At 37.7% G+C, this 27505-nt stretch overlaps 1 protein-coding gene across 7 annotated transcripts in view; it reads right to left on the reverse strand.

The window, feature by feature from the left end:
* MANBA (mannosidase beta) overlaps positions 1-27505 on the reverse strand; it is a 53568-nt gene that overhangs the window by 17925 nt on the left and 8138 nt on the right. For all 7 annotated transcript variants that reach the window (XM_057384131.1, XM_057384133.1, XM_057384126.1 and 4 more), the window contains exons 2-14: positions 26629-26723; positions 26025-26130; positions 23908-24078; positions 21148-21271; positions 18541-18716; positions 15860-15970; positions 10578-10729; positions 9329-9446; positions 7178-7264; positions 6496-6663; positions 4271-4489; positions 2828-2992; positions 817-961 (exon numbers count right to left, since the gene is read on the reverse strand). In XM_057384131.1, coding sequence (XP_057240114.1) covers positions 817-961; positions 2828-2992; positions 4271-4489; positions 6496-6663; positions 7178-7264; positions 9329-9446; positions 10578-10729; positions 15860-15970; positions 18541-18716; positions 21148-21271; positions 23908-24078; positions 26025-26130; positions 26629-26723 — 1837 coding nt within the window. The remainder of the gene's footprint in view (positions 1-816; positions 962-2827; positions 2993-4270; positions 4490-6495; positions 6664-7177; positions 7265-9328; positions 9447-10577; positions 10730-15859; positions 15971-18540; positions 18717-21147; positions 21272-23907; positions 24079-26024; positions 26131-26628; positions 26724-27505) is intronic.

The raw sequence follows: 27505 nt of genomic DNA on the forward strand, positions 1-27505 counted from the left end.
CATGCCAAATGGCATTTTGTTCTAAGGACAGATCAAGAGCTTCACACTCTTAGCTTTTTCTTGCTTGCTCGTATCTTTTCACAAATGAAATGCTTAAATAAAGATTTTCAAAAGCAGAATATGTGAGAAATAACTAAAATTAAAAGAGAATTTACCCAAGTCCTATACAGCTGCCATAGGACAGCTTCTCCATTTCAAAATTACTTCTAGAGAAAATGTTTGGAACGTGAAACACAGCCACTTCCCTCATGCCACACATTCTTCATTCATCCCTGACTTCTTGCTGCTTATGTGACTTACCTCTTTATATGTCTGATTATTTTTGTGTTCTAAGAGGAAAAAAGATATATAAGGCGATACCATATGTGTAAATAGCACATTAGCAGAATAATTCAGTCACAATGAGTGATTCACCTCATCTGACACCAAGTTAGACATCAAATCTCAGCCACTTATCTACAAAGAACTTCTCAGAAGCTATGCTGGGTGAGAGATCTCTTATGAAGTTGTATGAAAATCAAATTCATCATGGAGAAGATAATTCATCCAGTTCTGAGACAGYTAAGGACACAATGAATCAACCACATTTGGAGATAACCATCTTGCCACCAACTGACTACAGAAGAAATCTAGATGTTCAGCCTTTACACTGTAAATCCCATCCTGGAAAGCATTTCTAAAGGATGGACAGAAATATGTTCAAAGTTTGTAAAGCTGTTCAAGACACAGAGCATAACCATATTCCTTACTCTGATACTTCCAGATGAGGAAAACATCATGTGGTAGTGCKTTTTACCAGACTGTCACAGAACTTACCCAAGGAGGCCCATGAAGGAGCCTGCCAAATGTCATTGAGTTGCCAGTACAGAGCTCCCATTGTGTGTCCTTCTCCCTTGATTATTTCACTTTGACTAAAACGATAGAATTCAGTTTCTGTCTTTATACATTGAGCCTGCATCACCTTGGTCAACAAAGAGATAAAAAAAATAGTTTTGGTACATTGGATTTTACTTTTTTTTCAAAAGACATTGTGAATCTATTGATAGACGACACAGACTTGACAGTAACAGCACAGAACTTTAAACTTGAGCTCTGAGGAATATCCACCTGCAGGGCAGTGGCTCTCTGCTGGAAGGAGATCTACTCCTAGCAGCTCCAGATCTACTCCTAGCTGCTTCCAGCAGCTCCTCTCTGCTGGACAGAGATCTACTCCTAGCAGCTCCCAACAGCTTTGCAAGCAGTGTCCTCCAAGAAACTCACAAAGGGCTACGTCCTGCCTCCCATACAGTGACAAYGGTCTTTGAAAGGCAAATGGAAAATGTGGAAAATAAGATGAAATTTAAAGTAATTTTTATGTTAATTTAGATAACCCCCTACAGAGTTGCAAAATGATGTTAAGGTGCATTASCTTCACTGTACACTACCTTGGTGCCTAAACCCCTACACTCTGAACCTACAACACACATTCTCACTATACAGTCAAAACTGTGCATCAGAAGACCAGCCCTTTTTCAGCTGCACTCCCATTCCTTTTCTCTTTCTCTGCCTCATCTAAAAAAAACTTTTTCAAAATTTTTCATTGGCCAAGTTCTCAGTGGATGCTAAACAGACTGCTATGTTCTTCACACAGTTTATTATTAGGCTGGGGAAATATAAAGAAATTCTTAAAATAAAGTTAAAAGTCTTCAGAACAGCTCAAAAACTAAAGATATTACTTCTAGTCGACCATTAAAGCAAGTGTGCTCTCTTTATCCTTTTTGCTATTCTTATTTTGGTATTAAATAGTTTAACCTGTTAATAAGGCCCTGACATCCAGCCTTACAGAAATTCTCACAGCTTTTTGAGTTTGTAATGTGCAAGTTTTACCCGTTTTCAATTTCACAGCATCACTGTGCAAGTTTTACAGAACCTCACTGTGCAAGTTTTACTCGTTTTCAATTTCACAGCATCATCTATCCTTGTCCTCCTGTCAAGAGTGCCAAAAATTCTCAAGCTATTTTGCTTTTACATAAAACTTGCTGACAGCAGCTCTCAAACACTAAAAACTTAGTGAGTGTGCAGTTATTTCCATCAAGAGTGTTTCTGAAATTCTTGAAACACAAAAAATTAACACCACTTTCAATTTGCCTAATAGCATTAAAAAGTTACTTAGCATCTTTTAAAAGCTGTACAGAAATCACAAATAAAGAAACAAGCATGAGGCAGAACTACTGTGGATGAAGAGCAAAATATACCCTTCTGATCTAAAAAACACCCCAAAAATGTATTTGCTAAAATATAAATTTTTAGTCTTAATCAACCGTTTTTTAATCAATAGTAGAGTCCATAAGAAAATAAAAGCTGCTACTAATCTGATTAATATAGAACTGCATTCTTTGGAAAAATAAATCTTGTTTTCAAAAGCTTGTGTGTTCCATGTGGCACAAATCAAAGCAGTGAGCCTACAGGGCCACCTGAAAGCAAAACAGACCCACCCTGGAACAGGGAGAAACTTGCAGCACTGAGAATAATCTTGTACCATGGAAACCCAGCACATCCCTGCATTCTCCACCAGCTACATGAGCCCWGCTGGGGAGAGGGACCAAGGTAGCACATACTGACAGGCTTTCTCCCAGTTGAGCCAATTTCATGAAAATTGGAGTCTCTCTACAATAAAAGAGAGAAAAGCTAGTTCCAAATGAAACAGAACTCTCCAATRCTTCAGTATGGAAACTCTCTGTATGATGGAATCAGGGATGGAATAAGGGGCCAGGTCCAATTCCAAAGGATGACAGAATTTAATGGAACAAGTACTGACAGCTACTTCTATGGAAGACACGACTGTTACCTGAGTGAGGTAAATCATATCTTTGAACTTCTTTACAGGATCTGGGCTCTGGGGAAGCTTGAAATGACGACCAACCTCTTCAAGCATCTGAAAATTGCCACCTTCATGGTGTTGCCGATGGAGAGAAAAATTGCTTTTGTAGGACCAGTCCTCAGGRGAAGAAACCTTTTAAAAAACATGAAAGTAAAGTATCTGATGAAAAGGTAAAATGCACCTTAATTTAATGACTGTCAGGATATTGAGGAAATAATATCCACTACATCCTACTGACATCATCCAAAATCTTAAAATTCGTAGTATATTTTTATAGTAGATATTTCATGTAGTCATGCAAGGATTAACACCCTTTGCTTACACTCCTTGTACACAAATAAATGAAAAYAGACATTGCTGTTGAACCCAGAAGAGCAACTTTGGCTCAGTGACATTTAGCTTATTTGTCTAACATTTGGKTTGGCCAAGGGATCTCAGAGTTTTGCTGACATCCATAGTAAATCAGAAACACCMTAGATTACTGTGTAAAAATGCACTCTAGTCAAACACATTTAGGTGGAAAAGTTAAATAAATTAGTTGGGCTAGAAATTCTAGTTATATGTATATATATTTTCAAAACCTGCCTCTGATAACAAATTATAATAATCCAGTTTATTTCAACTAAAGACAACAACACAACGTAACTCATTAAGTTATTGCCAAGCTTTCATTGTAATTACACTCTCTGAAGAAACTTCTTATTTAAAGTTGTTCCTTTCTAGGCTGGATTTAATAATTTTTATTGTTATTAATATGGATGAATGTTCTGATTRTGCCTGAGATAATATGCTTTGCCCAGCAAATTGAAAGGAACATTCTGAACATCTTTTGGTTGCATGCATGTAATATCAACATCTCTCCCTGGWCAAATGGACAAACAGCATGATATGTCTCTGCTCCTATTTGATAAATAAGATAGAACATATAGTATCTAAATTTAACAGGAAACAAAACCAAATGCTCTTATATGCAATACATTAAGAATCAAATTATTTAAATGAAAGAGATTGATAAATCTGTTTACTTTTGTGATGTCTAGGGACATGTATTCGACAAAGAGAAGAAACATGCAAGAGCTGAATTGTGCCGGATTTTAAAATTCAATTTTTATGAATTTTACCAATCATAACTGAGCTATACACTAAAGAGAATTACTAGCAGAAATAACAGTTTCATAAGAGTCTCTCATCCAAAGCAGGTTCCTCTTGCAATATCCAGGTAAGTATAGTGAACACTGAGGAGGGAAACAATAGTTTCATCCCCTCTCTCCACACCAGCCCACACCTCTATCCCTTGTACCAAACCACACCTAACAACATATTACTACAGCTTGGATGCACAAGTTTGTTGGGAAGAGACTCACAAAATGAGATCAAAGGGGACAGTAAGGTGTACAAGCCCAGCCTTACCTTTTCAATTGTACTGAAGGATGGCCAGGATTGAAATCCATATTCSGAAGCAAATCGAGTTTTAGGATACATTGTCCAGTTCCAGCAGTCATTGTTGTAGTCATAAAAGTGTGTGTCACCATAATGGGTGTCATAAGGATTCTGGGAAAGCCAACCTTCTTTAACTGACTCCAAGCCATTGGTGGGACTGGATGCAACAAAAGGACGACTCCTATCTTCCTGGGATTTAAAAAAGCAAAACAAGACAAAAATAAAACCCCCTTACAAAGTGACTGGCTTTTATCATCTGAATACATAAATATATAGACCATTTTTGTAAAAACTGGAGTGGGGGACGGGAATAACATGACTTTTCCAAATTTCTGAGTCACCACCTAGGAAGCATTCCYTTTTATGTCCTAATATTCATCATCTTTACTTGCTTAATTAGCTTCTTACTTATGTTCTTGGAGGACAGCTGGGCATGATTCTGCTTGCTCTGCTGTTCTGAGGGATTCTCTCCTGACATCAAGAGATTTTCTATCTTTATATGCCTCTAAATTCTTAATGAAGGCTATTTAAAGTGTGTCTCATGAAATACATACTCAAAGAACATTAATATTTGAGTACTGTGACTTCTTYATGGAAAATTATTACTTTTGTAGTGTTTTTGCAGGAAAGACCATGATTTYCTCCTTTCTTATTAAACAGTCACCTAAATTTAGTCCTAACAAATCCAAGGTGTTATGCTTTTAATGCTTGTATGGTATCATTATAGATTATTGTCATTTTAGCTGGCTCTGCRTGCTAAGATAGATGAAACTACAAGAAGGGTTACATTTCAGATTGTCCARAGATGCCTTTATTTATAGCCTCAGTAGACTTAGAATACTAAATCTTTTAACACTACCCTACCAAGTACTGAAGAAATCCTTTTGCAGGTATAATTCATTTAACACCCTACTTGTAGCAAGATAGAGGCCCAAGTTAGCTACCAGACACAAGTCACAGCAAATTGGCTCCATCACAGTGCACTCAGATATGCTTCATTTTATGAAATAGTCCTGTTTCCCCATCTTCTTTTTTCTTTTTTTTTTTTTTTTGCCATGGGTAATTAATAATTAACTAAAACAATTTACTACAGGATATCCTGAATTCCCTGAAGTCATTAGTTCAAAGTTAGAAGTCATTTCAAGTTATCCAGTCCAGTACTACTAGTAAYTACAGTTTTCCTCAGCTGACTTGTATCACACAGGACCTGAAGTTATTTCCCTATATAGTTCATTTTTGTACTGAAAATTCTATGGATTTAAATTAAATTAAATCAAAATTCTATGGATTTAAAATAAAAGTGGGTCCATCTTGGGTGGCAATGCTGCACCGGTGAACTGTAACTGAAGCACAGTATCAAGCCAGAACACCTCACTTTGTTGCACACATGCTGGCCATCCAACTCATGTAGCTGATCACAAAAATACCACAGCATACCTTTGAAAACAGCTCAGTACAGAAATTTAGAACCTCCTAAGAGAAGAAATAAAACTACAAAAGCCATGCAAAATGGGTAGCGCCAAATCACAGTACACTTCATCAAGGATTCCAAGTGCTTGCAAACTTCATACTCACAGTTTAAATTTTATATAAAAATATTTTGCCTTCATATACTGTACAATACCAACATTTTGTTTTTTCAAAAACAATCAATACAATGATTACACAGCATGAGCTCAGTGTTTAGCCTCACTTTTGCTTTATCTGCTTAGAACAAAAAAATTTAGTCACATACTTAAGAAACAACATCTTTATAGATTTATTCAACTGCTATTAAAAGACCTGAGGGCTGTTAAATGTTTTTTGCAGTATTCTTCAACAAAACCAGGCTAAAGGAAACCTGATCATCTAGATTAATTAATTAATGGGCAAGTTGATTTTCCTCCACTGTAAGTGAGGGCACTTGTGGACATAATGAAAACAGGAAGGAAAAAAGTAACAAGATCCACTACACTTTCAGGTCTTCATTTACACATCACAAAATGTTAAAGACAAGCAATTTTAATTTTTTTTTTTAACTTTGAGAATAACTCTTGAGTTTAGAGAGTTGTTTAGAAGAGTTKGCAAGGGCCATTTCTCAGCATGCTCTTTTTCATGCCTCAAAAGGATTAAAAGAAAAAAGGAAATCCCAACTTGCTYCAACATTACAACCTTTGCAGAGCCATACTCCCCTACAGTTTCTTGAGATCACTTACACTAAGAACTATTTCACGTATGTTCTTCACATAAAGTGTAATGTAATCTTGGACATAGACTCCTATGTCAGCAGGAGGTATGGAGAACCAGTTGGTTGCAATTGCTGCTTCATTTTCATTGTTACCACTCCACAGAATAATTGATGGATGAGATTTTAAACGTCGTACCTGAAAAATAATTCACAGCTTCAGAAGTCAAGCRAAATTATTTATCTTAAAAATTAATTTTTTTTTAATATAGCTTTATTACTACTTGAATTACAAGCCCACATGTATATTATGTATGTTAAGTGTACAATTCCCATTTTTTGCCACATGGTTCACTACTCCTTCAGCWTGCCACAAGGCTCAAAGTTTTGTAATCTACAATTTAAGAAGGGCAAGCTTCTAATATGCTGACATATATCTGCCTTATGAACCTATGTACCATCCACATCTATCAGCCATGTGTGAAGGGTAAATTCCATGCAGTCTGTTTGACCAATTACTCCTGCAAGTAGTCAGAGGAGTTAAAGATAATTTAGCAAAAATTTTACATTTTATGTATGTTACATAAAGGTACATTAGCAAACACTTCCCAACATTAGCAAACACTTCCCAAAAACACTTGCCTATTTTTTATACAGTCAGTTAATCAAAAATAGATAATAGGAAAAAGAGCTTTGACACATGGACAAAATACCTGATGAGAAACTTCTGCTCTTACGGATTCTAAATAATTCTGGTCAGTTGGATATAGTGCACATGCAAACATAAAATCCTGCCAAATCTACAAGAAAAAGAAGGCAAGATTAAAAAAATCYGTCAGCAAATTATTTTACATACTTGAAAAATTATGGCTATTGGAATGYATAACCCTTTGTTCAGACAGAAAACAAATTATATTCACCAAGGGTTTTAGTATGTGATTACTCCACTGTGATTATCCTTGATATCAGAGATACAAGGACAAAATATTTACCCTTAGGAATCAGATCCTAACAGCCTACATTGAGGAGTGGAGGAATACTGCACAGTAGATGAAGTTCTGTGACTTTCAGTGGAATAATTAGAAATATGAACATGGGGCAATTGGCAACCAAACAGAACAATTTTAAATTTATTTACAATTTTGCAGGTGTAACGCCAAATCCCCATTACTTAATGAGAAGAGAAAATAATTCTTCTGATGTGGTATTGAGCACACTTAACAGATGTTAAAGTGYACTTGTTAAGAGAATACCTCCATACAAAATGATCTTAAAACCAGCAAATCTTACACAGTAAGAAGGGCAGAAACAAACTAGATCATCTAAAAACACAATCTTTCTCTTCAAAAAAAGATCAAGTAGATACTACYAGTAGAGAACAGCAAAACTTTCAATTCAACAACAGTAAATTCCATTTGTACCTTGAAGAAGAATTACAAAGAAGGGGAAGAGAAGCCCAATGAGATGGGTAAGATTTTTTGTTTACCTGTTTCTAAATTGCTGTAACTTTGAAGCCCCTTTAGTCTACCTCAAATGTTAATGAAAAGACTTCTAGAAGGAGCATGTTAACCTAAAGGAGTCTKTAAGAGACTCCACTTTTCTGAACACTGTGCTACTTAGAGACAGACACAATTGCATTTTCACTGCAGTGAGAATATGCTTTTCCATGGCTCTTTTCAACATATATTTCCTAAGGAAACTAAAGATAGAGAATAGGACAGTGGGAGCTAATGGAGCCATTAATAATTGTTAAAATCACTGTACAAAAAAAGCAAAGYTATTGCTGCAGAAACACTCATAATCCTTTAGTGACTGTGTGGAGTCAAAACTCTCTATTGAAAGAAACTTTATCTCACTATTTCCCTCCATGAGCTATCACTGGTTTCTTAAGCACAGTCTGACTCCAATGCACTTTTAAGCCTTTGAAAGACCATGAGAAGAAACAAAACTGAAAAACWCCACCACTGCCCCCTCTGGAATAAGGGTCTGATTTTCCGCATTTACTTGCTATTTTGGCTGTTAAATAGGATCTAAATCTTGCACTGAGCAATGTACAGGCACAGATCTAAGTGGCCTACTTCAGGTGCCTGGTGTCAAAAATTTAAAAACTGTAACTGCACAGAAGCCTTGAAAATCAGGACACTCATTCAGATGTCTAAAATAGATGTAACTTTTTTTTTTTCTGCAACCACACACATCTGAAGACAGTAAGGTATGAATCCTGTTTCCCTGTTTTTTACAGTTTAGACTAAGACCAAACATACTTCTTGGGATTTTTAATACCAGATGCAACTTGGCCTTCATTCATCTAGTCACGGCTTCATCAAAACTTATTAATATGTGCCTCCAAGCTCATATAATCAAAGGYATCATCTAGGATTAGTGATTGCAGCAGCTGTTCACCTTACAGCTAYATTTATATTCAATTACAGCTTGTTCATGCCCTTTGGATAAAGCCTTCCGTGTTTGACTTTGGGCCAAATGAAAAGTTTTAACCAAAAACATCCAAACCTTTTCAGCTACTGCTAAAAGGAAGAAAATACTTCAMAAAGAAATAAAATCCATTTCCACAATTGAGAAAAGCATGGCTACCTTCTACCTAATGGCTACCTTTCACTATAAAGTCTCCAAAGTAACACCTCCAGATTTAACAGACAGCCTTTGTAATCAGAAACTATTCAAATTAAAAAGAAATTTWAAAATGCCAACCAACCAAAAAATCAGGTTGATCTGACCTCTCGCACTGACATTCTACAATGTCTTTTGGAAAGATGGTAAGAACTTATGTATTAATTCTCTTATTTTGTTCATTTACAAGTTTCTTGTCAGTTTTTAAATAAGTGTTCTGTGTTTATTGCTGTTACCATTATTCCTATTTCATCACAGATATCGTAAAATTCATCTTGTTCATATACTCCTCCTCCCCAAACCCGAAGGGCATTCATGTTAGCATCTGCTGCAGACTTCAAGAGTAGCCTTAGTCTGTCAAACACAAAAAGGAGATATAAAAGTTTTGAAGTTGTATCACTTAAGAGTTTCTAAGCTTATACAAAAAACAAAGAAACGAGCATCCCCAACAACAAGAAAAAAAAAAAAAAAAACCACCCACACAATAACCAAAAATTAAACCTAAATCATTAGCAGGCAATCTAAGACAGAACTCTAACAGAAAGTATCAAAATACTCTGGGTTTCTAAACCTGCATGTCTGGACAGAGCTCTCAAAAAGCAATTTTTTGTGCAGAAAAATTTGCTTGGTCCTGTTAACATGAAATAGATGAGTGACACATGTAAGTGCTTTTATGGAAGTATTGGCAGGACCAGATTTAAAAATACTGTATTTTATTAATCACATTGTTCTTTTCTCCTCTGGTATTACTTGCTTTGTATGTCAATCACTTGTATTCAAATCTCTGTTAAACACTATTAGAAACATATATTCTCTTCTTGAGTTCCACAACAAATAGCCAGAATGGGAGCGAGAGGTTGAGGAGAAAGACTGAGACTTGGAATCTCATTTTAAGGGTTTCAGGCTCCAGTCATTTTYCCTTAAATCATACTGACAGCCTCTCAATTGCATATGAATGCACACTGCAGCAAGCCCTGTTGTCCTGGCTCCCTGGTTACTCAGAGCAAAGCTTAGTCCAAATACAGAATAGCCCCCTTCTACCTGCATCTCCAGTGCTCTGTGCCATTAAAATCCCAGTAGCCTAGGTGAGACTGGTAAAAGGAAAGAGAGTCCACTGTGCACTTATGTAACCCTGTGTGACATGGGTTAGGACATGGACCAAGTGCAGGTACTCCAATGGATGTGTCCAGGCAATTGGGACAAACAGCCTGAGGATTGTCCCTAAAAATACCTGAAAGGCCTGCAATCTGTGAACTGCAATCAGACACCTTCCCATCAATAATTGCACCTACATGCCTCGAACATTATTCAAATCTGTTCATGTTAATGAAGCCCTAATTCTGAAGGCTTCAACACAAAACAATTAGTGTCCTACCTTGAAAGGTGTTTTACCCACTAAAGTCAACCTTTGAAAAAGGGTGTAGAGAAAATCAGGAGGAGGAAAACATAATCCTTTATCCTCAGAGAACATCAGATGTGGCTTACGTGTCATAGGTCACTCTGTCCTGGAAAGAATCTGCTGGAATCCAGTTTGAGCCCTTMATAAAAATGGGTCGGCCATTGATTCTGAAGTAGAAACTCAGACCTGGTGAGCCAGGAATAGGCTCCTGAACAAGTTCTACTGTCCGAAAATAAACCTGTGAAGACATGAAACTTAAAGCTCACAAAAAATGAAYTAAAACAAAATAAAGAAAACCATTACAAAAGGGATTGAACTGAACAATAACAGCTTAGAATTTGTCAAGGAGTCAAAAGACATGGTCTCATCTCTAAATTCCTGCTTGCTTAAAACACACTGTAACAGAACTAGAAAGAATTCCTTCAATAAGCCCATTCGCTGTTTAAAATTGCTGTCATATTAAGAGGGAGCAAGAGAAATATTAAGAGAGACCAAGAGAAAGCATGAGCAAACTGTGCATGTGCACACAGGTGTCTAATGTAAGGAAGAGACAGATGCAGTTTGGTTTTTGCAGAATTCAGTTCAGCTGAAGACCAGAATGAGGAATACAATGACTGCACCAGATCAGAGACACGTCCATTTAACCTGCAATTTTCTCCCCACAGGAGATTGCAGCAGCTCAGTTGCAAGCCTTGTCCCTGAATGCCTGGTACCAGATTCAAGTAGTACAAGCAAAATCTTCTTTTACTRTTCTGAAATGATACCTTTTTAATAGGTGCAGTACTTAAAGAAAAAAAACAGGCATGCAAACACAAATGCCAGTTTGCAAGTGAAGGGCCCTCTGGYCATCACAGCTGTGTTGGAACAGCATGATCAGCAATAACGTTTCAGAGACACTAGTTCAGCTAAATAACCACTAATTCTGTATAAAGTATTAAAGACCATTCACAATAAAAGCACATCTCAAGCAGAAGCCAAACTTTTACAGCTGCTCTTTTAGCCTAATATATGGCACTGTGTGCTATTCGTGAGCTGTAGATGCTGAAACTAGAAAACATTCCTTCTTCCTGTTGCAGGTAGAATTCAAGTTCTCAGGAAATCATTCCAGACATTTTTCTGGGACTTTACTACAAGCAATGATGCTGCTCTGAGGGGTATCCTGGTTGCACTGACAAACAGCCATGTGGGAGCAGTTAGTTCCCTGTAACAGCACTTTGTTTGTACAGGTGCCTTCCCCACCTGACAGTCAGCTCCTGTACACCTCCACTCTCTTACACAAAACAGCTCCTTCAGGGAGGCTTGGAATTTCTTCATTTGCATCCTTGTTTCAGTTCAATTTGTCTAATCCAGAAAGAAAACACCTTTTCTTTCTTGTACCTGTTACTCATTATCATASGGAGAGAACTGGAAAATTAAATAAAGTGAAGGAAAGCTAACMGTAAATTTCAGCCAAAACAGGTTTGGGTCAGGAGGGCAGGAACCTAATTTTTTCTAGACCACTCCTAAGATAGRAACCACTCCTCCCTCAGATGACTATTTGCTTTACCTTTTCAAAAGGTCAGCTTGCAGAGTACACCCTGTTCTCTCTCTGCCACAAGTTTCATTTGAGGCAAGTATCTGTCAGTAAATCAGGCTAAAATTAACTTAGTTAAGTACAAATGATACACCTGTCTTTTAAGACAAAATGCAATTCTTTATTTCACACACTAGACATGGATGGAGTTCAAAAGGGAAATGACTAATCTCTCCATGGGACTGCATTTTCTAAATTTTCAGCTTATCAAAAAATCACATATAGACAGAAAACTATTTCTAGTATTAGGGAAGACAAAGAAAATCACTTTTTGCTTCTTCTTTGTTGCTTATAAGTTAACTGGACAATTATTAACCAGGTGCCTGGATAGAGACAATGCATGGAACAAACTAGATGCRTTAGTGGAGGTTGCAGATCATTGATCTCAATGTAAACCTCTGCAACGTGGCAGTGACCATTCCTAGAATTCTGCAGACTTGTTCTAACATGAAATGTTAAATTTTAAAAAAACAAACAATGTTTCATACAACTTTCATAGTGACCCTAACTCCCAAAGGCTACAAAAGAAAAACTACAGTATGAGTACTACATTAGCGAAAAAGTTCTGAGCTTCCTACAGTGAATTCAATTACTTGGAAAAAGAACTCCTCAGTCTCCATTGTGGCTCTTTCTTTATGACACAAAGTGGAATGAGATTTGCAATTGAGGCTGCCAAAGTATTTSYRATGTCATCTTAATGGATGTCATCAGGCAGGTTGGGACTGTCTCAATGTGCATTTGTAATRGAGTATTTGTACTACTAACAGAAGTAACATGATATTGCTTTATTCATGCTCAAGTGGAACTCATGCAACTGGCCAAATCCAAGGCAATCTGAGAGGGTGAAAATCTCAGGCAGGACCACCCTGACAGCAGGAGCAAGAGGAAAAGCTCCTTAGCCTCAGCTCACATTCCCAGGCCTTCAAGGTTCAGTGCAACTCCATTGTTCCCCTGGGGCCATCCAGTACCAGCACMTCTTCCCATTCCTACTACAGTTCCCTTCTGCCTTGTGGGGTAAAAGAAGGGCAATGGGAGACAACCAGCATCTGGCATGCTTGGCCACGTGCCTTTCTGGCTACCAAGACCTCTTCCACCTTGAAAGCTCTGATAGAGCTCTCTGCCTGAGGGCTGAACATTTCTCCCAGTCTCGGAGCATGCACAAGGAGGTTYTCTAGCCACCACAGACCAACCAGCYGGTTCTGGGYATAATTATGAAACAGATACCTGTCTTTTTAAGGCACATACAAAGGCTTTGTACACAGTTAAGTGACCTGTGGATCACATTTGGMATTCCCATATTTAGCAATAGGAAAAATAATAAGGATGAGGATGCCTAGAGCTGAAATAAGATCACAGAATAACCCAGCGACCTAACAAATTAGCACACAGCATGAAAGTGGTGTGAAAACTACAAAGCCAGAAGGAAAGACATCTGGAAGTCATGCTAAAATGCTTGGGGGGAAAAGAGTGTGTAAAGGGATGAAGGGAAAGACAGCTAGAGGCCGAGATCTTGAAAGTATGAAAATAGCCTTATGAAACAAAAAACCCTGAGTATAGAGCTGGAGAAACAAGCATACAGAAATATGGGGAAATAAAACTGGAAAGCAAATGAATGCCTCATCATGGGGCAATGAATGAGGTAATACATTCCTTAATGTAGGGATGGCAAGAAGGAAAGCAATTTACCAATAGCAAACAGGACCCTCCATCAAGAAAACCAATTTCACACTGAGATAAGASTTTGTTTCACATTTTCCTGAGAAGCAAACCCTAAAACAAAATATTCAGATGGAAAACCAAACCAAAATCTAACCACATCCCATTCTGGATGCTGCCTTTTATTCTGCTTTGGTTTTCTGCTRCTCTGAACAGGAATGAATAAGTACTCCTCTCAGGCAAAGAGATTCCCAGCACAGCTGGCTGGAGCTCTATAGAGCTCCTGCAAGTATATACTAGAAGGCCACCCAGAAATATTCCCAAAGCATTAGTTAATGTTTTGAAGACTACTCTAACATGTCAGAATCCAGAAAGTAGTTCAAGCTAGGAATAGCCATAAATAAATCTGACATAAAATCAAGCTGTGTTTTCTCTCATGTACAGCTCTCATACTTCAGATTTCTCTTGTCCAAAGTTAAGTAGATACTCATATGGATACAAACCACTTGTGAAATGTCTCACCACTACTTCTCTGGGGAAAAAACAACAAGAGTGGAAGTAGGAAATCTATTCCTCCTGAATACAGTCAGCACAACAGAACTGACAACAAAACAACTTTCAGGAGCATTAATCCCTGATTGTATCTCCTTAAYTACTCAAAGTTCTTATTAAGCTATATGAATGTTGCTATTCAATCCTAGTGACATGAGAGAAAATTATGCTACAGCATGAAAAAACTGCATACAGAACCTTTTTCCACTCATAAGCTCAGGTGAAGGGTGATGGTGTGCATGTGGTTTTGTCTGTCAGAATCTAAGACAGAGATTCACAAAACACACGAAGGACAACCAGACTCCACWCTGTAAGCTTTAAAGGCTTCATATGCTGGTTAATTTACAATGCCCACTGTGTGGTGCATTTGCTTTTTTTTTCCCCTCTTTCCCCTTAGGGAGAAAAAAAAATAAGAGGGTTCTGTTGTAGGCCATGAAGTCTCTATGATCATATGCCACAGAGCTCTATGAAATATTCTGACACAAGCACCCAAATGGAACTGGTTAGCTTTCTGATCATTGTGTAGTTTTCACACAGTAATAACAGAATTTTCCTTTTGACAGGCTTTATAGCCATATTTCTGACAACCAGTGTTTCCAAGCATAATATGCTGTGTTTACTCGGTGAGGGTTTTTAATTGTTTCAAAATTAGACGACTAATAATAGCGAAGAATTATTATTGTGACTTCATAATCAAACTACGTGCTAGTCCTATAAAAACTAGAACACCAGAGGCTGCTGCTTTTTCATAGGTTTTTTTTCACATGAACAAATGCTACAGCAAATAGCAGTTTAGATGCCTGGTGACCAGAGCAGTTTTTAGTGAAGCAATACACACCAGAAACATCGAATAAATGCATACCTTTATGTGGTTGTTTCCACATGTTGATGCCATAAGGAGCCCAGTCTAATCTCTATGATTTTTGTTTTTAATGGACAATTGGAAATTATCTCTTCCAGGCTCCTTAATAAAACCAAACCAATAATTAAACAGCCAATGCATTAGAGGAACCCTTATGCAAAAATCCCCAAATATTACTTTTATGGTCATATCTAAGATGTCACCTCTTCTTAAGCCTGAAGCACATCTACCACATTCTAATAAATAAACCTTTTGTTAGGTTTTTRGAATGCACCCATCCCATAAATTTTTTACAAAGAGAATTATCAAGAAAAATCTCAGTGATAAACCTTTGCATAATCCATAGAAATCTAAAAGGGGTTTTCAGTGCATAATACAAAATCAAGAGCATGRTATTTTAAGTTTAGAAATGCTTTTTTTCTTTTCATAAGCTAGAAAACTTAGGAAGTAAACATGCTTTACCTTCTAAGGTTCCCAGCTAACTGTAAGCCATCCTGCAGCCCAAATAAAAGTCATCCACACAGGCTAAGAATACCATAAAATGTAGTACCATTTTATGTCACACATACCATACACTGTGACATAACATAAACTCATTTCTCATTAGCATTTTCACGTGCATAGTACAATCCAGCAAAATATTTCAGAGCTCTAAACTGTCATGCAGAGCAGATGTCCTAACAGTAACAGCACAATGCCAGATGTAATTAAAATGGAAGGCTCACCTTTGAAAATTTCTCAATCTGGTATCCTKCCTCCATGACAAAAGTTGTTGTCATGTTGTATCCAGTTTGCTTTCCATGTCCATTTGGCCACCAAGSCTCCACTTCAGAACTCTTGAACATACAAGAGAGAAAGTCAGTGCAACATGTATAAAAAGAGGTACAAAATGCACCTGGGGGCTCAGATACCTYCGAGTGAATTACCACAAGTTAATGAGGTTTTGTGCTTCAGCTGAGATACTCTAATTGRGATCTCCCCAGCTGCAGCTCTGAGGTGAAAATCATTTAAAGAGAGAAGTATGATTTCTTCCACTAAAGTCCAGACTATCACTTCGTTTTGTGTCTACAACAGGCCATGAGCACACCTGGGCATGAATGTGCACATCTAGCTGTCACTCCTCAACTCAGGTACACTGACACACTATTCCTCCAAACTCCAATCATCTGTGTCAGGAGCAGCCGTTGTTCACTGAGCTCTGTATCATAAACCTCTTCTCACTGATCCTTTTAACTATCCCYTGMAACATTCAATATACAGCAGTGACAYTTTTCAATTGTGAYTTTGGTAATACATAACTATACCAATTGCCTCACTTAWKTYRASYTTGTAAGTCAAATTCTTTCATTCTTTCAGTGTTTTTTTGCTTTTTCTCTCTATGTTTCCTAGTAACATTATTAATACTCAATAATTTTTGCAAACATAAAATACAATCTCTAAGATGGCAGAATATCRTCACTCTGGCAGCCTACCTTCTGCTGCTCAATCCTGTTGCCAGCATTTGCCAGTTGAGTGCACAACACAAAAATTGTGGAAAAAAAGCAATAATGCAMGCAACCGAACAATGGAGGGATCAGCACTGAATCGAGTTGTGCAAGGAGTGCCTCAATCTTTTCACACAAATTGAGGCCRGAGAGCAGCACAACAATATGTTTGGCTGTAGCTATACTTGGACACAACCATGAATATATCTTTCAGCTTCCCTGAGACAGAATTATCATAAGTGCTTGTGAGGAAGTGCTGATCCCTGGCTGCATGGATACAAGCGSAAGCACAGACTCAGCGTGAGCCTCAACAACAAGGGAGTGTTCACAGCTGCTGCAACGACTGAAGTGTCTCATTGGCCACCAATGATGTCACCCCCTGCTCACCACTCGCTGATAAGCAAAATGCTGTCATGTTGGCAACACAGCATTCTGCGTGGCAACTGCAGGAAGACTGATACACATCTCAGTGATATGCATCACTCAAACACCTACTGACTCCACAACACAATCTGCAATAAGCTCTCAACTAGAAATAGATTTCTGGTGAGGTCTCAGTATTTAATATATACCACACAAGTCTGGGTATAAAGTAAGGGCTCTGTTAGCCTTGTCAATACATGAGAACACATTTCAGAGCTTCTCACAAAACCAGCTGATGTGAATTCATGTAGCAAAGCCTTTTGTGAACAAAGAATAATGAAACACTGCTGCCTCTGCTGTGAAGAAGTGCTTCTTCCCAAACTTGCAATTGCACTACACYAACAAATCTCTTTGTGGGGAGAGAGAATGGGGGTGGGACAAGTAAATAAACAAAAATAATTTCTGAAGTTTCACTTGCATTGCCTGCTTAATGTAATCCATTAAAAGGCTAAGCAGAGACTAATGGTTGTTTTAAATGAAACTGGGTATTGGTAATCGTTCATGTAACTTGCACGTCAGATGACAACTGTAACAAAAATTGGATGTTTCTATGCTTCTGTGTCAAAATAAAACAAAGCACATAAGCACAAAAGTCACAGAGTGTGCATACTAGAACATAAACACCCTGCTTGCTTTCTCTCCACTCAAACAACTGCCAAGTGAACTCAAGAAYACAATGCAGTCAAACTAGGAAAACAAATGCAGACTTCCACAGCAATACAGAAAATCAGCAGAGCCAGTAAAAGGCAGAAAGGCTTGAAGGCAGACCCTCAAATGTTATTAACTGTCAGTATTGTCAGAAGCCCCAAATTTCTGCTCACAGCACATCACCCCACAAATGTGTGTCCTGCAGSAGTGAAGCTCACATGGAGAGCTCCATCAGCTGTAGCTCCTGCTGCACCTGCCAGGGCTCCCACTCTGCCCACTGGCCTGAGCCCAAGTTTTTAATTGAGTTCTGAGCACCTTCTACCAGTCAAAAATTCCTCCTGAAATTTGCCTATCCAAAGGACTACAAATGAATGTAAGGAGTGTTACTCCACAAAATTTTCTTTTGCTTTTATTTACCTGAAATAGTATCTACTGAAAGGTTTCGGGAATGTTTCCTCACTTTCCTGGGAGAAGCACGCATATTATAATATATTCTAGTCCCAGTCAGTCCACTAAACAGTAGCACATGAGATTCCTGCTGCTAGTGAAGTGACACAGGGTATCCAAAGTATGTGCCTAAATAACTCATTTAACAGCAGACAGTGATTATGTGTTCTTCTAAGGCTTGATCATTTTTTTGACACTGAGCTCCATAGCTCCAAGGACATCAGATTTCAGGAAGGAGAAGAACTGTTCTCCCACCCTGTACGGGGTACAGAACTGTTGTTAAAAGTCAGAAAACACTAAGGAATGAGAGGGAGGCCTAAAACTGGCATGGAGGCAGAAGACCACATTGGAAACCAGGGGAAATGTTTTGCAGCTGAACTAGGTTTCCACACACACCTCCTTACCTTGTTGATGTTTACAAGCAGCACAATGCTGCCTTCTCCAGGTTGAAGCTTCACACTGAATGTTTGCTGTGTTTGTAATTTGGGAATGATCACAGTCACAAGACCTGCAACTGGCTTGGAGCTGATTACATCAAAAACAGACTCAACTTCAAGATGCCACTGTTGAGCACTCTTTTCTAGGTGAACAGGAATAAAAAAAATGGGAATTTAAGAATTATRTTTTTATACCTAATAGTTAACATCATCTCTCATTAAAGAAAAAATTCAAATACCTAAGATTAAATTTAACAAGTTTCAGGCTGTGATTGAACCAGACCTACATGGTTAATCAGCTTACTTAGTGCATTTGACATGYGTCAAATGGAAGAGAACAGTGTAATACAAATTGTTTCTTAACTCTTTTTTTTCCATTCAAAAGCCATCCAGGCTTTCTTTTCAGAGTTCTGTACAAAAGTCAGAGACCTTGACACCAGTCACTTCATTAGGAAGGAATTTTTTCCCACCAACTCCCATAGACACTGTATTTGCTTTTAGTCAGCACTCATATGAACATGGTACTCTTTGGGAAAGATTGTAATCACAAGCCAGTACAATCACTTTTGTCAATGAAACAAAAACAGTATTAACAGAAAATGAGCTGAATTCATCCCAGAGTCACTGGACAAAATGAATGGAGCTGTGCTGGGGATGAATTGGGTCCACTGTGTCTAGACTTGACAGGCCATATCTTTATGTCCCTTCTCCCACCAATGTGTGTGGTAGAGGAAACAAGTTAATGACTTCCCCAAGATCTCTCTGAAGTTCCCTCAGAGCGTCCTCTCTTTTACAGAACTTAATGAATAAGGAGAGCCAGGGTCAAGAGTACTCAAGATCTATGTGTAAATYTCCCACTAACTTCAGCAATTGTATTACCTAGCTACTAACATAKCCTGGCTAATCCTATACTTCATATATTACAGATTAACATATAAACAAAAGCAAATAAAGCAGAAAACAATGAAAACTAGAACTAAGACACATTTTCTATACCCAAACTACCAATAACTTACTTTCTCTTTTCATTTATACACTCTAGCTCTCCTTCCTACACAAGAGAAAGAGAGCTCACTCCAAACAACAAAGAACTGCATTCAGCCCTGGTGTGATTTTCATTGTCTTTCATAGAGTGAAGATCAGTGATTGAGTTCCCAAGTTTATATTACACCCAGCATTACCCAGTGAAGACCAATTTTCTGAAATGTGAAAAAGGTTAAAAAAATAMCCACCCTGCAAGGGTCAGACATTACAATGCATTCTCCCTCCCCTACAAAGGCATATGGAAATTCCAGCCCATTCTTAACTGCATGAACTGTGGAGTCTAGGCACAGAAACCAASAACAATGAATCTTTTACAGACTCAGTGGTCAAAAGGCTATGACACTAAATCTGATGAACAATAAAAGTACATATGCAGCTTAAATTCAGGTTGTTTATTTACTCTTTCAAATGTTATCATGTTTGAATACTAATAATAAGCTCTCACTCTGGTTCTAAGCCACTCTATGCTGAATGAAAGAGGTTTGGTCTCTCCACTTATCTAGAAAGCAAGACTTTACCTACCAGAAGGTGGAGTTGTGGGAATGTGGGAGGGACCAGAAAAGATTTTTACTGTAACTAAATTTTAGAATGCACACAGTCTGTGCTGGGGCTTTCCATGGCAATTCCAGTCCTGTTAATTCCAGCTACGACCTGCAGCTTTTTCAGGATGCTTTAAAAGCAGCCTTGGAGTGATGTCTTCCTCTTTTATTCATACACAACCAATCCATTCCCAAGGGCTGAAATTCACCCCAGTGCAGAGGACCCATGTGCTAGCCTCTACTCCAATGAAGACAGGGCTCAACAGGCAGTGAAAAAAAGCATGTGGGTGGTCTACAATGGGGCATATCACCATCTGCAGAAAGTTTCAAGGGAAAATTAACTGCTTTTGCTCAACTGTAATGTTCTTCAGGACAAAGGAGAGGAAAATCAGAGACCACTGCAGGAGAGAAAACCGGTTTGGTGAGTTAGGTAGCAGGAATGCAGGAGACTATCCTCTCCAAATGCAGCTTTACCAATTATTCTTGCATAGCATGCCTGCTTTTCTCTCACAGACTTCATGTTGTGTCCTGAAAACTCAGCACTCTTCAAACTCTGCTCACTGYGCACTTGTCTTTCCAACACAAAACTAAATTCCCATAGCAGCTTTGCCTTTGTTTTAAATAAAAGTGAGACAAAAGCGAGGTATCTTTACAGGAAGTCTTAGTGAMAACACATGCCAATATAAAAGAAATTTTTCAAAACCAGAGAACAGGTGCTAATCTGTAATGTAATAAATATTACATTTATTTCTGCAGTTATTCAGAGATTTTAAGCAACAAAAGGTTCTGAATTCTAACACTTTTAATAGCTTTTGTTTGTACTGAAATACTGTTTCAATATATCAAAAAAGGTATGCTGTGAAAAGAACTACACACAGAGTCATAAAACCTCCACAGAAATTTCCTAAACTGACAGTTAATAGGGCTTAATAAAATGGTTTGTATTCCAAAGGTGAAACAACAATAAAAAGAAGCAACAAAAGAGACTTACCAAAGAAAGGAGTTAAAGAAAAGTAAATCAGGTGATAAAGGTTATAGGCTTCAATCCTAACATCTTTCCAGATTCCTTGAGTGGGAAAAGAAGGGCCCCAATCCCAGCTAAATGAACACTGCTCCTGGAAAACAGAACGATTATATTACAATTGCCATTTTTTAACACTGATATTGATGCTGTGCCAGAAAAAAAAAGGCATTTGCTATCTGGAAATAATATGCTCTGACAGAATTTTTCCCRTTTCCATAAACCCAGAAGAGCCTACAGTATTTTTTTCTTATTTCTTGACCAGAACTCTGCTGTTACCAGCTGTATTCTATAAAAAAATTAAATTTTGAGTTAAACATCCATGTACAGAGAAATTTTGTATTACTGAAAGAGCAAAACAACATTTAGCATGTCACTTAAAAAGATGCCAACAAAGCCCCAAAAGTAAAAATCAAAAAAACAATCCAGGAGATTACTCAGCTATGAATTATCTTAGTTTGTAAYGCCAGTATTTAATGTGCACCTAAAAACAAACTAAGCAGAAAACTGACAGTTAGAAATGTTACAGTATTCTAGAAAAACAGCATCAAATTAAAAATCTTATATTAAATAGTTTATCACCTATTTTTAGTTTAAACACCACGGAGTAATACATGGAAAGAAATGGATACATCTGGTGCGTTTGTGTAGTTCAGTCATGTTCACTGATTCTCCCCTTTTTATGGTTCTCTTATGCAAAAACAAAGGGAACAAAAACATGGTTGAGAAGTAGCTTAGTTCTGGTACTAACATCAGAATAACTGTCAGAATTATAAAATGCTGGTCAGGCAGAGAAGTACGTACAMTAATTTCCATTTAGCTGTTTTCAAACCTGGTCAGACCTCTGCTTAACAAATCCCTTGACAACATCTATTCAGMTGTCCTCCAAGTTTCACACAGCCCCAGCCCCCAAAGCAAATACAATAGATCTCCTAAAGTCYTGTACAGTGACACACAGTTCTAAATTTAGAGACTAATAACCKACAGCCGAGGCATACTAATTTGGGCAAACCACATTGCACAAGCCTGGCCTATCCCTTGCRTTGCCAGTCAGCCTCCCTGTCTATCAAATTGCAAAAGAGCCTTCCAGGAAGCTAACACTGCACCTACTTCAAACAGAAAACCAGGAATAACGTATTCTTAGAAAACAAGTCCGATTGAAARTCATTTTCCCTTTATAAAAAAATAAACAAATGAATCACTGACAGATTGACAGGTTTCACTAAAAATACTGCAGAGACTGCTATCAGAAAAAYGTTCTTAGTATGCCCTAAGAACAATATGCCTGTATCACTGGAATACATTAGTTTGTGTTCTGCCATGAATTCCTACTCAGATTTAGATAAGTTTACTGCACTTAATACTGCACCTGAAATGAGTAAGCAGCTCTCCATTACTTTCAGATGGGAAGGAGGCAGCTTACTTTAGCAATGTCCTAGTATGTTTGTTTACTTTTAAATGTGACATAGTTGCTGTTGTTGTCATATACTTGGAACTCAGTACGTTTCTGGAAATTTCTGGAGAAGCTTCCAAGCAGTCAAACAACCCATTTGAGGAAAAAGCACTAGGGTATTTTCTTACAAATTTAGAGGTATAGTTCAGTGAAAAATAAAAACATTCCAGGCCACTTTTGCTCTATAAATAAGACTACAGCTGTGTAAGTGCCTTATTCCTTCCAAGTCTTTCCACACTGATTTCTAAGAAACACAGTGGACTCAGAAGAATTCATAAACWTTTTTAAATGTAGAGAAAATAAAAGTAGCAGCAAGTAGAAATAAAGACAGCATCTTAATCCCAAAGGATCTTTCCAGGACAACATGGAGTCCATGCTTGCATTAACTCATTTTAAAAGAAATTTAAATTTAAATTAACATGATCCTAATCAATTAATTTAAATTTAAATTAACATGATCCTAATCAATTTTTGAGGAGACTCTAGAAAAGCTTTATTAGAAAGCTTGAAAAGAATTAAAAAGAAAGGCATGTAAATGGAGACAAATAGACAAAAACACCCAAAGAGAGAAATTAGAAAATATTATCATCTTGACATTGCCTCTTTCTGCTGCAAAGCTATCAGAAATAGATGAGATGCTATTCAGATGATAGTTTGCCTTGAGTTTTAACAGCAAAGAAGCCATATCTTAAAGTTTCTGACTCATTTATATTACATTGTTGTTTTCACTGAATATGTACTTACAGGTCCCACTGCACAGCACTAATAAGATGAGAACAGGTCCCCCGTTAGATAACACTTCTTGGGACATGGCAGAACTGCCCAGTATAAATAGCACAGCACATGAGCARCAGCACTCACAAAGCTGCTTGGATGAGATTTTTACAGCCTTGGCAATACACACTGGTATTTGCAACAGTGAACTCTATTGTCAGCATACATCGCTAAACCCACCCAGTGGATCAAAATGTAATGATTACACATTTCCCAGTGCTATCCTGCTCTCTAAACACAAGTCTCCTTGCTGACTCTTTGATGAAAATAGCCTTTTAAACATCCTTATCACTTAGATACGAAGCCTGRCCTTCTTATGCCTCTTGTATTGTCAACATACAAGATTACAGATTTCTAGGAGGTATGGGAAAAGGAAGCTGCAATGAAAAATATGCCCTACTTATAAAACAACATTGCAGATTTCAGAACACAACTGTAAGGACAGTTTGTGGTGCATTCCTGTTTCCCAGCCTGAAGCCAGAGAAGATAATTCTTGCCCCTACCTTTCTGATAAAATTAACATGGCACTCTCCTTTCTGCACAGGTGGAGGGCACGCCGGGGGGATGCTGTGTGCTTTGTGACATCTGCTCTGCTCAGCTGCATATGAAACGGCTGACAAGAAACGGACTTCAACAAAATTGACCTCCTGGATCACACCGGTAATATCAAAGCTCTAGGACAAAACACAGAACAAAACCATTATAGTGCTGACATTTATATATGAGATTTACAATCACAATTACATTGGAATTTTAATACCATACATATATTATTCAAAGGCTTTTGAAAYACAGTCTCAGTGTGCTCCAGTTTTGAAGGAAAAGAAAAGCTACCTCTTAAACTGAAAAAAGGAAAATGCACAGGAATGTTCTAGATACAAGGAGATGTTTCTGGGCAAACCACTTTCCTCACATCGAGTCCTTGTTGCAGGCTGCAGCACACTGCTTACACACAGAAGTGCTTGAAGGACGAGGGCAGAATGAGAATCTTTACCCTCCTTCCTCATACAGAACTCATCTGCATCTTCAGGAAGACACCTTACCCCAACTCTGAAAGTTGCTCCATACAGGAGTGCCTCCACCTCACATGTGCTGCCAGCTCATCTACCACCAGGCACTGAGCTGCCTTGCCCAGGAACATTGCAAAGCTGTATTTCATTCCCCAAAATGAAATGAGCTGCATTCTCATCCCCCAAATGTACAGACACACATTCTATGCAGGCATCAAATGAAGCATTTGGGGGCTCCCTCACCGGGTCACAAAATCCCTATCAGTGTCACTGAATAAAAGGAGAAATGTTCCATTTCAAAATTATCCTGAGCTATCAAGACAATATGATTCCAATGGCTAATATGCATTTATTCCTTAGAGTGCTCATTTGTGGCAWACCAAGTCTTGGCATTTTTTTCTAATTCGGGAGCAGTTCAGCTAGCATCACTTATGTCTGTAGAAGAAAATGATAAAGTAACTAACATTCCCCAAACCAGAGCCTTCAGAGAGTCCTTCCTGCAGATGTTGTTGCCCTGTGGAACAGGTGAACAARGCAGAAATGTGGGTCACAGTAACCCCGAACTCAATTTAATGCAGTAAATTCTGGTTTTACAGTGAAGGCCATTTCATGAATTGTTTCAATCTGATACAAAATGAAGTTGCAGAAATATGGACAAAATAATACCACTTCCTAACTTTACASAGCCTGCTACTGACAAACCTCTAGATACTCTCCAAATAGTAAATAATTACAATTTCATAAAAGCTCTGTGAAATTTCTTATTTCACTGATGGTAAAACTAAGTCAAAAAGAAACTAAGTAKTTTGTCCTAGGTCACACAGACCCAGGTGGCAGAATCTAGCTCTTATGTCTCAGTGCAGAGCCTCTGCAACTAAACCTGCCAGAATGGTAAATGATGAAATATGGAGACACCAGATTTCATCTGCAATTCAGTTATTCCACTATCATTCTTCCTTTCACTTTTCAGGTTTTTTGATTCTTTTAAGATAAAAGCAAGGATTACTCCTTATGTTAATACCAGAAWAATTTTTTAAAGCTATAAAATTAGTTTGAATGTTTCTGCCATTCTCAAGATCATTTTGTAATGCATACTCTCATGCTGACATAAACTAAAATCAAAAATGCAAGACCATGTTACCAAAAGTGCAATATCAAAAATAAACCACCCTCTTTAAAAGACTAAAGTATGAAAACATTTACAAGGGCTTTAGAACACGTGCATTTTCATTGCACTATTCACATGTAAACCATTCTAATACCAATTAGTAAGCAGATTTACAGCTAATAGAACAGATTTAAGCTTACGTTTTCTTGGAGCTGGGACAGATTCCCAAGAAACAAGACATATTATTAGCTGAATTGATCCTCTTGCATTGGTCCTCTCATTTAGGACAAGGCACATTCAGCTCTAGATATGACCCTGCTAGTGAAATGGTAAATACTTCTCTTTCTAACATTTATCTGATTACACCTGCAGTTCTCAGGTCAACACTTTCTGCATTGAAGCACCTACATTTATGGGTACTTGAAAGCACTGAAAGTGCTCAGAAAAGAAAGAGCTGTGAAGAAAAAACAGCAGCACCTTCAGAAATAAACACATTACTTACATATCTGTTGAACATGTTGTCTGTTCTCCCGAGAGTGACATTGTTGAGCAGGATCTGTGCCACTGTATCTACTCCCTCAAAAACCAAATTCACTTTCTGCCACTTCCTACAGAAAAAAACATATGTGTGAAAAAACTGTCAGAATTCCTAGAGTTAAGAACACACAGGAGACAGATAATATAAAAATGTGTATCACCATTATACCAACAGTTGCCTCATCTACCGGCAAAAATGTTTGACTCAACGTAGCTACATTGTATCATCAAATAGTCAAATTAAGATGACACCTGAAGTAGATCAAGCCAGCATGTTCACGAACACAGTTCTTTCACATACCCAGCAAATATTAGATGGGATTGCTTTCAATTAGCATAAGTATTATATTTTCTCAGTTGGCAATTCATAAGTAATTTTTAACAATCAATTTTTTMAAAAAGGAAAAAGCAACAATTGAAGTGTTCTGCAGCAAGAGCTTTGCAGCTGCATATTATTGCATAATTTATCAGATAMAAAAGTATTAAGCAGATTTTGAGCTGATGGATTAACTCATAGCTCTGCATGAAAGATGACACAGAACTATTTTAGACATATCTGTATTGCATACCTGACGTCAAAAGGAGTTTTGAATGTCCTACTGTAAGTCCAGTTATCCAGTGAGATCCATCTGTACATCACATCATTAAACCTATAGTATGGATCCTAGTAACAGACCAACACAAAGAAAATGACAAGATTTATTTAATAGCAGAATTACTACACAAAAAGCATCTTAATATCTATTAGGTGAACACTTATCTCAGTCTGCAAATGCAAAATCCACCTTAGTTAGTTAGTCATGACATTCCTTTTCACCTTTGAAATACTACATGAAAGCAAAGCTTTAGTAATATTTGACTTTATTTATATAGGTCAAAASCTTGTCTGCTATAATCACTCAAACTAGAAAYGGCAGGATTTGTTTTTATAGAAGAAATAACTAGTCTGGAAATTAACCGATAAATCAAAAGAACTTRTGATTTAATGAGAGGAACAGAAACATGATCACTCTCATAATTAGGGAGAAAGTAAGACTAATAGGATTTCAAGAGGCAAAGAAAGAGCATTTTAGGTCTCTAGGGACAGTAGTGAACAAATCTGTAGTTTAAAGTTATTGCTAATACTCCAGTTGTTTCTTGTCAGCTAGACTTGCTGCAGTAACGATAAATTAAATTGTTTTACGTGGAGGGACAGGGAAAGATGAGAAGCAGCACAATTTTGATATTGGTCTAAAACTAAATTACACTTTTGAGAATAGTACTGCATTTACACCAGAAGTGCCCATCTCCCTTTAACCATACTACCTAGTARGAATAGAAGGCACAACTGGTGTAAGCTATGTTCTCAACCTTTCTGGCTTCATGCTGTATTTATTATCTTATGGCAGGTGGCAATGTCCCTCACCCAGGTTAGAGGACCTGACACCCCACAGCCTCACACCTCAT

Source organism: Malurus melanocephalus, unplaced genomic scaffold, assembly GCF_030028575.1.
Source record: "Malurus melanocephalus ecotype Western Australia unplaced genomic scaffold, MMel_1.1 scaffold_688, whole genome shotgun sequence".
Classification (NCBI taxonomy): Eukaryota; Metazoa; Chordata; class Aves; order Passeriformes; family Maluridae; genus Malurus; species Malurus melanocephalus.